The sequence below is a fragment of the Salminus brasiliensis genome, chromosome 12 (genome assembly GCF_030463535.1).
Source record: "Salminus brasiliensis chromosome 12, fSalBra1.hap2, whole genome shotgun sequence".
NCBI lineage: Eukaryota > Metazoa > Chordata > Actinopteri > Characiformes > Bryconidae > Salminus > Salminus brasiliensis.
In genome coordinates, this window is record NC_132889.1 from 4,015,283 (window position 1) to 4,025,622 (window position 10,340).

Consider the following 10,340-nt stretch of genomic DNA (forward strand, 5'->3'; position numbering starts at 1 on the left):
CCTTAATCGTAACCCTGAATCAACCCTAAATCCAAACCCTAGCCTTAACCTTAAAGAAAAAACACATCAACAACAACAACAACAGAAAAACAAATACTGCCCAAAATCACATAGAAAATAAAGGCTTAAATTACGACACTGGTGTCAGGCGGTTCGATTTGGTTTTCAGAAACTGAATTTTGGCACATAAATTGCACGTAAATCCACAAAATTGGTGCATTTACAACTTAACAAATGAGCATGCAGGGCAACTGGCACAAGGGGACGAAAGCAAAATGATAAAAGAAAGTTAAAAAGTTCTGAAAATCGACCAACTTACATGACACTGGAATAAGGCACACAGGAGTCACCATAGAGGGAGAAGGGAAAACAGACACACTGTTAATAGGGTTAAGGGATTGAGTGGAGCTTCTAGCCCTACAGGTATGAAGTTTACAGCTCAAAATCCCACCACACCACCCCCACAACCGAGCCACACCCGAGCTTGTGGTCCTACAAACACCCCCGAATAACAATAATGAAAAAAAATAAAAATAAAAAAATAAAATGAGCAAACCATGAACCCACGTGAACAGAACCAACAAGAGGAACCTGAAGAAGCTCTGCCAATGCACACCAACATGCTGGAAAGCAAAGAGGGCAGAGGAAAGTCCCAAACAGAGCATCTTTACACTGAATCCTTCGCCCCGGTAAGTAACAGAGATGGCACTGATATGAAGCATCGTGAAAGCTGATACCAGCAGAAAATGCTAGACATGGTGTCGGAGCACAAAAAAAGGACAAATACCTTAAAAATAAATAAATAAAACATGGAAACTTAATTATAGTGATTTTTTTATATACTGTACTCTACTGTATTCTCCATCTGTAATGTAATTACTGGCATTAAGCTGCAACAGTTTTGTAATTGTGATTATGAGATTTCATACAATTCTGACAAAGCAGAAACACTGATATAATCTAATATCATAACATAACTTCTTTGTTTTTGGTTTAAAAATGCATATTTTAAAGTGTAAAAACAAGCAGATTGGTCTTAGGCCCGTCTCAGTTTTTACACAATCGCTTGATGGCAATTATTCCATCTCCCCACCCGGAGAGAGCAAGGCCAATTGTGCTCTCTCAGGCTCCGGCTGCTGATGGCAGGCAGCATGACCACGGATTCGAACCTGCGGTCCACGGGTCATAGTGCAGCGCCGTACTCACTGGAATGTGTTCTTAACGCAGTGTAACAGTGCGCACATAATGTCAACATACCCAATATCAGCTACTAAGTAAAGGAGCAATGGCTGGGGAGCAAGATCGCTAGAAGCAGCCCACTGGGTAGGTAAAATTTCATGCTCATGACAGGTCCAGCTGGTATCAGTATCAACTGATGCTCAATGTGTCGGCTTGGGAAAAGACTCCAGTGGTATCGTGCCAGCTCTAGTACACATACATTCAACAACAGGCACATTAGTCAGTACATTAAGACACCATGCACCTTCTGCAATTTGCCCCCCCCCCCCCAAAAAAAAAAATCAGCCCAACCTCCCACTATTCCCAGCCAAGAGCCTGCCTCTTGACGAAGCTACTCCCAAACCAAGAGTAAGAAGCAGGCAAGAGCTTAGACACGGACATGAGCTGAGGTCGTTGGAGCCGTAGCCAAAGTCAACTGCTTTTGCCCATATCAAAGAAGGTAATCGTCCCTTTATTGACAAAACAGTGTGAGCGTGTAGGCATGGGTGTTACCTCTTAGCGAATGGGGGTGCAGGGCCGCATCGGCATCGGCATGTTTCGAATGCAGGCATAAGAGCGATTAATAGCAGAGGAGGAAGAGGAGCAGGCAGCTGCAGCAGAGAGCCAGGCTTTTCATCTACTCACCTTTATACACATTGAGTGTGATAGTCCTGACTGCGATCCTGACCATGCTCTCTGGGTGGTTGAAAAACTTAATGGCCTCCGTGTACAGGGCAAAATCATTAGTGTGCTGGAAGCATGGGAGACAGAGAGTGAGGCCGTGAACGAGGCACCACACTGGACGGAAGGATTGGCTCAGAGAGAGAGGACGGCTGCACAGGATAGCAGCATCTCTACCTCCACCTCTACTGTTACTGTTATAACACTATGCAGCATTTAACCATTCAAACACTTTCAGAAAATGTCATATATTACACAGAACCGGTTCGGACCCCATTTCTGGAACATAATAATGCAATGAAATCATTGTAATATCTGGATTTTAACATTTAAATACTTACAGAGGTAGTCATGTGACCTCTTTACCACAACTGAGCAAGCTGCTCAATTAATTTAACTGTTTATTAATTTTTTGGGGATTTTAAATAGCCCCTCAAAAATAGCTCCACTGATTGTAACAGAGAGAATAGCATCTCTATCAGGACTCTGGACTATGTAACTTTGGTGAAAGGGGCTGTACAAGGAGAATAGCAATGCTGTTGTTGCTCCATCTGAGCTTAACATGCTGCTAATGGCACTGCATGTAACCATGGGCAGGTCAAGGTCTACGTAACCAGAGTCATATCTGAGTAAAATCCTGTGACTCTGTTGGTTCTGTATCTCTTAACTGGGCCGGCAGTGCAATAGGAGTTATCGGTAAAGGTTACGCAGTTCTCGTGAGCATTGTCCTGCCCCACAGTGCTGAGCTCGGAGTAGCAACGACAGCAAGGCTATTCTTCTTACTTTCCTTATTGCAAGTCAGTTAAGCATTCAATGATATATTAAGGCCGTATGCTACATAAATGTTCCTTCAGGGCCCAGCTGATATTGCAGACGGCTGATATTGGTGAATATTTAGTATTATTTTTAATGAAAGCACCAAGTAACTCACTAAAATATCGGCTGGTCATGATCTCAAACGGATGCATGATTTTACAAATAGAGACAGCATTGCGGAATCATATCGGTCAGGTTGCCGATGCAAGTTCCTCACTGCAACAGCCGAGGCAAATATGTGGTGCAACTGAGCAAGACTGCATGACAATTTTCACTGCAGGGAAAGTGTCCTCCCTACAACACAGCTTCTGCTAGGCTCGTGAAACCTTCGACACTTTCTGGAAATAATCAGAAATGAAAAGTGTGCAGCTGCAAATCTCTCATGCAGCAAATCCTTCCTTCCAGGCTTCCTTCATTCCTGACACCAGCAAACACACTCATGCTCGGTGGTGTCTAAGAATAAAGAGATGAAGTAGTGCTGATGTACAACCATTTACAGTACACCAATAACTTCCCCCTATACAAAGGAGCCGCGTAAACCAGTTCATTTGGGTTTTACACTACAGAACATGTAGCCTAGGACACAATAACAGCAAGGCTCGATGCTATCAGTAACGGATTAGGGCTTGATGGGTCTGGTTCAACTCTGGTCCAGGAAGGCTGCTGCCAAAGCACATCCTCTAAAACGTGAAATTAGAGGAATTCAGGTGATGCTGATACAGGAATATTAATAAATATAGGATTAGGATTGAATATGCCTGGATTTACTTCACGGAAATGAAATGTAGACCTTATTTATTTAGGGTTATGAACGTAGTAAAATGTGCTAAATGCAGATATTTTGGTGTAGTACTCCAGCATTACCTAAATATACAGAATTCACATCTTATCCAGTGTCTATATGCTAAAAGTAAGGTCAACACTTCATATATATCTACCCGCACATTTTAAACAGTGCAATGATGTATATATAGAGTATTTATTTTGCATATATTTGTGTTTGTGCTACTGTGAGGGACTATGCATCTTTATGCAAGTTTTGTTTTGTGACAATAAACCTGTATGGGTCTAAAATATTGGTCAAATCTACACATCTCTGTCTGTTTTATTATTGTATTATTCCTTTATGAACTTAATACCAAAACTAATAACGTATTTTTTTCATACTTTAGAATTTTATGTTCATATTAAAAAATAAGGTAGTGGAAAAAAAACAAATCAACCTGAGGCTGAACTTGATTTTTATAATTAATAAGTTTTGTTGTTTATGTTTAATAAGTTGTTTAATAAGATTAATAGTTGTGTGACCCAGAAGTTCTGAATTCTTTGTGTTTTGAGCTTAATCAGTAACGTTTTGAGTTATTCTGTATCAGCACCGTGCAAATTTAGGCACATCGCTGTTATCGGTGATGTGAAGACTGGGAAAGATTTTAAGGAAATATGTAAATGTGAAATCAATGACCAAATTAGTTTAAATTAGTCAAATAATTGAACAGTCAATTAGTTGGTGACGACAAATTACGCGTTTCTCCCACAAATAAGAGGCGGTTCTAGACGTATGTGGGCTGCGGATTAAAGCCAAAGTTTAACCATAACAGTGTGGAATACGGTTTTCCTGCTGCTGTTACTGCTTACAGTAATAATTCATAGTATTATTTACCTTTTTAAGTAGCAGAAAATTTATTATAGTTATTATAACAAGTTATTCGTCTTTACTGTTAGTTAGCAAAAGCATAAAACAACCACAAGCTAAATTTAAAAGCTGACAGCTTCATAAGAGGTATTTGAGCGATTCATAATCCGTAATAACAAAAATGAACAAAGCTAATGACAGCAGCTTCTGTTTTTTTTTTTTTATTCTTAATTTCAGCATCAAATCAAAAGCGTATTTGTTTTTTGGCGTCGGATTTAGTAACAAATAACGGAAAAACTTGATTATTCCATATTATACAGACTTAATTATTCACCCCAACTGGCAACAGGAGTCGCATCCAGTGTGTTAGAGTACCAAAATGATCAAACTCTGTTGGACAACAACAACCTTCAAGGACCAGAACTGACAGAACTGACCACTGCTGATCTAGCTTTCATTTACTTTGCTTCTAAACCTAGTCTAGGCAGTAAAACTTGGAGATATAAGACTTGCCAAAGGGCCAGAGCCTTCCAGGCATCTTGTCGCAAACAACAAAAAGTACCTTACCTCATTGTAAAAGAAATGTACAGTGTGGTTGTTGAGTTTGAGGGACAGCGTCTTCAAAAACGAGATATAGTAGGCCATAATTTCCTCATCGGAGAAGTCGAACTTATGGACAATGATGGAATTAACATGGTTATTGGACAGCAGGTAATCTGTGGGAGAAAAGGGGAAAGCATTAGAAGATGGAGGGCGGAGGTGGGAATGACTTCAGTCATAGCCGTCCGTGAATACTTACAGAGCGACGTCTCATGACTTATGTTCTCAAACAGTATGTTGAGCGTCTGCAAGAGCTGGACGCAAACATACCGGCCAGACTTCTGGCGTAAAATGTTGAGGAAAAAGGCAAACATGTTCTTCTCCAAAAAGAAGCTGAAAAGGAGGAGGATAACAAACACAGTTATTACGCTTATTAAACATGTATTAGACCTGTGTGAGGTCTAATCTGTTATCTAGAACAGATCAAGTCACGTGAAATTACATAAAATGTGAGAGAAAAAGCCTACAGTAGCTTATTCCCTACATCTCATAGCTTCAACGTTACGAATAACTGAAACCTACTTACTCGAAAACCGAGCTGTCATTCTGATCCCCCCAGATAAGGATTTCGGTGATGGATCGAATTGTCTCAACCAGCAAGTTGCGGTTGTGATCAGTCACTGTCGTGTTCTTCGTCAGGACATGATACATGTACCTAAATGAGTGAAGAAACAACCAAAGTGACCCATCACTACTGGAAATGGCGAAAGATACTGACCGCATTTTCATCATTTTAACCAGCGGAATATACTGTGAGAAAGAAATACACATACATACAAGCACAGGTTTGATCAATCGACATGATTATCAATACAATACATCTGGATCATCTGAGCTAGTGTACAAAAGTCTGAGTCTGCTATGAATAATCCTACTGAATCAGTTCTGAACAGCTTGTAAAGTGTTCTGCATCCATATTCACATATAAAAATGTCAAACGTAAAAATGTCTGAATGTATGAATATCCACTATTTTTATTATCAGAGATGGTATCAAGTAATCGGGTAAAGGGACATCTTCCATTCCACCTTTAATGGCGCAACAGTTCAACTCTACGGCACTTACATAAAGCTCAAAGCCCCTAAAGTATTAACGCAGAAAAATAATATTGTGTGACTTAAAACATTGCCTTGCTTCATAAATCGTTCCCTCAATTTAATAAATTATTCCCTAAATTTAATATCATAAATTGTTCAATCAATTTGATAAACAATTCCCACAATTTTGCAATCTGTTCCTTCAATTTAATCAGCTGTTAATTTAACACAGTTGAATTAAAATGGGAAAAACATAATAAATAATAAAACAATTCTTTCCCACAATTTGTTTTTCTTCCTCAATTTAAACAACAGTAATTTAACAATTTGTTCCCTCATTTGGATAAATTGTTCTCTCAATTTTACAATCCATTCCTTCAGTTTAACAACCCCTTCCCTTGATTTAATAAATCGTTCCCACAACTTATCAACTAATTCCCTCAACTTCACCACTCATTTTCTCATTTTAATAAATCGTTCCCTGAACTTCACTTCAATTCATTCCCCTTCATTTCACCAACCATTTCCACATTTTAATGACCCGTTCCCTCCATTTACTCAACTGTAATTAAATATTTTTGCCCTCTCAATCCTACAGTCCATTTTAACTTTTAATAATAAACCATCCCCTCAGTCTAACAACTCGTTCCCTCGACGTAATAACTTCCCTCTCCTAACCTTGACATTACCACAATGTCTAATGTTTAATCCATTCCTCCAACTTAATCATTTGCTCCTCCAATTTAATACATTAGTTTCTCCTCCAAATTGAGGGAACGATTTACGTCGGTAAACTTTATTTTTCTACCATGGCTGCTTTCGAGGCTCGTATCAATCGAGGTAGAAATTCAGATGAAAATCTGATTATGACGTCGGGCTGGAAAAAAAAGTTCTATCACAATATGTAAAGACATTTCTCACGATACACGTTATTGATCACGATACATGTAGCTAATTGATCTCTCTCATCGTCAATACAGTCATTAATCGAACCCATCAACAGGGTTGTGGGTTCGATTCCCGGGCTCGGCAAGCTGCCACTGTTGGGCCCTTGAGCAAGACCCTTTACCCTTTCTGCTCCCCGGGTGCTGGAGTTGGCTGCCCACCGCTCTGGGTGTGTGTGTGTGTGTGTACTCAGTGCCCCTAGTTCACTAATGTGTGTGTGTGTGTGTGTGTGTGTGTGTGTGTGTGTGTGTGTGTATATATATATATATATTCACTACCACAGATGGGTTAAATGCAAAGGACACATTTCGCTGTACAGTGACAAATACCTGCACCTTTATTATTATTGTTATTATTATTATTATTAATCACTACCTTTATTATTATTATTGTTGTTGTTATTATTATTATTATTAATCCCTAATCTATTATTAGTGTTTATTAAGTCCTGGATGTGCTTAAAAAAGCATGCAGTGTGAAATACTGTAATACTGCCCAGTGCACCAATACAGAGCCTGTACTAGCTGTGTGGTACTAAAGGCACTGGTCCTAATGTGACATATCGAGCTGCTGTCATACAGTTAGTCACTTATCCCTGTTAGAAATGAGCCATTATTGAATATCAGCTACATATTATCACTGCTTAGTGCTAAATAAGCTAGAAGAAGGACAGCAGATAAGCTGGGTCACACTTTGGCAGCTTGTAGGTTAGCTAGCTAGTAGCTCGCTAGCTCCGGAGAGCAGGAAGCACAGTAGGGGCACAGAGTCCCTAAAACCGGTCAGCTAGCCAGAACTACCCCTTCCCCTACATCTCCAACAGCTGCTTTACTGCCTCCTGACTTACAACATCTTTTCCCAAATCTAAAATACAACAAACGGGCTCTCCTTTTCCTCTCAGCCTGAATAAACCCTGGAACCGTCCCCCGTTCCGCTCAGCAGCTAGCTAGCTAGCTAACGTTTGGTAGCCAACCGCTAGCATTACGAGCTCGCACACTTACTTCAAATGGTCCAAAGAATGGATATTTTTGGACTTCCCTTGCCCTCCCACCCAGCTCCTGGACCTCCCGAACATAGCTGCGGGGTTACTTCTGCTGACACCTTTATTTATGGGACTAAAAGAGGCGAAACGGCTCCATCGCAGTCGCAGCAAAACGCGAAAACATCGCTGTAGCTAGCTGGCAACCGCACAGGACGCCAGGCGGTGCTCCGCCGGCACGGTGGGAGTTGTAGTTCCGCCGAAGCCTGCGCGGCCGGCCAGCGCGACACGGCGGACTCAATCTCCCAGCGTCCTTTTCGAGCAGGCGGATAGGTGAAGCGGACGACGCTGGAGCGACGCTTGTTTTCGTTCTTCGAGCGCAGCTTCGGTTCTTGTTTTTCCGCAGGAAACTCTGGTTTTCTCTGACCGCAGGACCTCGAAAAGGCCCAGTTTGATGGAAAAGGCGATCGGAGATGGTCTGAAAACGTGAGGGGACGCTGAAGAAGGGAAGGAGGAGCCGAAAGAGGCCTTGGGAGATATCTAGCCATGAGTAGCCGCAGCGCTCCATGGCTGCTACAGCACATCTTCTAAGCAGTCGAGGAGGTCTTGTGTTTTTTGGCTTTTTGGGAAATTGACAAGCTACCAGTGCCTGGAGGAGTAATATATGTCTGCTGTCTATAAGTTGGGTGGGTTATATTGGGTTGATCTTCAAATGCTGTAGTTAACTAACTAACCTGCCTACTCATGAACATGTGGATGGACTGGGTACCAGCTTTGGATCTGTTCTGAAAGACAGACAGACAGACAGGCAAGCAGACAGACAGACAGGCAGGCAGACAGCTAGCTAGCTTGCAGTAGGCCTGATATAATCTCCAACAGACCTCAACATTTGCATTATGAGCCAGACTGGGCTATCATCACACTTTAATCTGCCCAGGAACTAGCTAGCTAACTTCAGTGGACAGTTCCAGAAGACCAGAAGATCTCCCACCCCATCCCCGGTATCGTTCATTTATCTGAGGCCTGATCTAAGCTGAAGCAAAATCTGCCATATGACCCAGACTGGACCGCCATCCCTCCACGTTTCCCGTTTTTCCAGGATCTAACCCCAGCACAGCCGTCTTATGTCGCTCCTGCTCTCCGTCCCCGACCTGAAGATCTCCTGTAGGAGTCTATGAGCCATTCAGTTTACCTGCAGCTAGATTCCTCTGAGTCGTTCATCGACGAGCTTCCATATATGTTTTATCTTGGCCTGTTTTTTGTAAACGTGCTGATCCTCTACTATGCCTTTCTGATGGAGTACATAGTCCTTAATGTAGGGATTGTGTTCCTGCCTGAGGATATGGACCAAGCACTGGTGGATTTGGGTGTTCTCTCCGACCCGGCCTCCGTCCCGTACGACACCGACACCGAGTTAGATGTTTTCGAGGGCTATCTGGAGTAGACTGTCCTTGAGGAGGAGAGCATGGTCCAAAGTGCTGGTCAGCAGGTGTTTGTGTTTCAGAGGACTGGAGGAACGATGGCCTTGGTCTTGGACCTTGCTGGGGATCTCGGCAGCCAGCAGAGAACGTGGGCCTGGATGTCTCGCAGAAGGTCCCTAAGCAGCTCCTTTCGTTGTGAATGCCTCGTCATTGCTGAAACGGTTTTAACATACAAGGTGTATCGTATCTCCGCAGGTTCAGGGTCAGAGGGGAACCGACCTTGATGTCAGGTGGCGTTCTCCCCGGGATAGACTGACATGACGTCCCCGTCCCGAGGTCTTGCAGAGGAATGGATGGATTGATGGATGGATGTCCGGCATCGGCCAGCGCTGTGGCTCTAATCACCATGTTCACTTACTTATTTTTTAGGTTTGGCTCTTAAACGGCTCCTGACGTTGTCATCATTTTGGTTTATATGAAATAGACGACATGGCCACACACTTTTATTTTTCTATGTTTTGCGACAGCTAATAGTAACGAAGCACCTAACACTGACCTTTGGTTTTGGCCAGACGAGGAAGCCGTGATGTCTGGCCTGATTCTGCATGAGCGTTTTCCTTCCTAGACTAGGTCTAGTTTTAGATCAGCAATACATTATAAAAACTGTCAGGGTTCTGAAGTCCTCAGTATTGTGCTGCTTTATATGAGATCCTCTTGCGAACTGTACATTTGTTAAATGCTGTAAAATAAGTATTTGATCTGATGCAGTTCAGATACCCACAGTATATTATATAAATATATATTTAATAAATAATTACTATCACTTTATGTAAGCTCTGTGTTGTTTTTTTTAGTTTGTGTAACAAGCTCAAAGAGCTAATCTGAGATATTGACATAAAAATATGATTCATTGATTTTCCTGAGTCATTCAGGGTCGTGTGATGAGAAATCGAGGACCTTATTTATAATGGTGTTGAATGGAACCAGACACGTCAAGCGTTTAGATGCTTCTA

The 10,340-nt window shown here is 41.8% G+C and overlaps 2 protein-coding genes across 6 annotated transcripts in view; one reads left to right on the plus strand and one right to left on the minus strand.

The window, feature by feature from the left end:
• Positions 1 to 8,127, minus strand: part of clec16a (C-type lectin domain containing 16A) — a 109,247-nt gene extending 101,120 nt beyond the window's left edge. For 4 of the 5 annotated variants that reach the window (XM_072694195.1, XM_072694196.1, XM_072694193.1 and 1 more), the window contains exons 1-5: positions 7,929 to 8,127; positions 5,475 to 5,603; positions 5,148 to 5,281; positions 4,916 to 5,064; positions 1,864 to 1,969 (exon numbers count right to left, since the gene is read on the minus strand). In XM_072694195.1, coding sequence (XP_072550296.1) covers positions 1,864 to 1,969; positions 4,916 to 5,064; positions 5,148 to 5,281; positions 5,475 to 5,603; positions 7,929 to 8,002 — 592 coding nt within the window. In that variant the 5' untranslated portion in view covers positions 8,003 to 8,127. Of the gene's footprint in view, positions 1 to 319; positions 463 to 1,863; positions 1,970 to 4,915; positions 5,065 to 5,147; positions 5,282 to 5,474; positions 5,604 to 7,928 lie in introns of those variants that run through there. The other variant, XM_072694194.1, reaches the window with a different exon arrangement.
• Positions 8,128 to 8,236: 109 nt separating this feature from the next.
• On the plus strand, positions 8,237 to 10,155 carry dexi (Dexi homolog (mouse)). The gene is made up of 2 exons (XM_072694200.1): positions 8,237 to 9,499; positions 9,583 to 10,155. The coding sequence occupies exon 1, from the start codon at positions 9,081 to 9,083 to the stop codon at positions 9,348 to 9,350; it is 270 nt and encodes an 89-aa protein (XP_072550301.1). The 5' UTR covers positions 8,237 to 9,080; the 3' UTR covers positions 9,351 to 9,499; positions 9,583 to 10,155.
• The last annotated feature ends 185 nt before the right edge of the window (positions 10,156 to 10,340 follow it).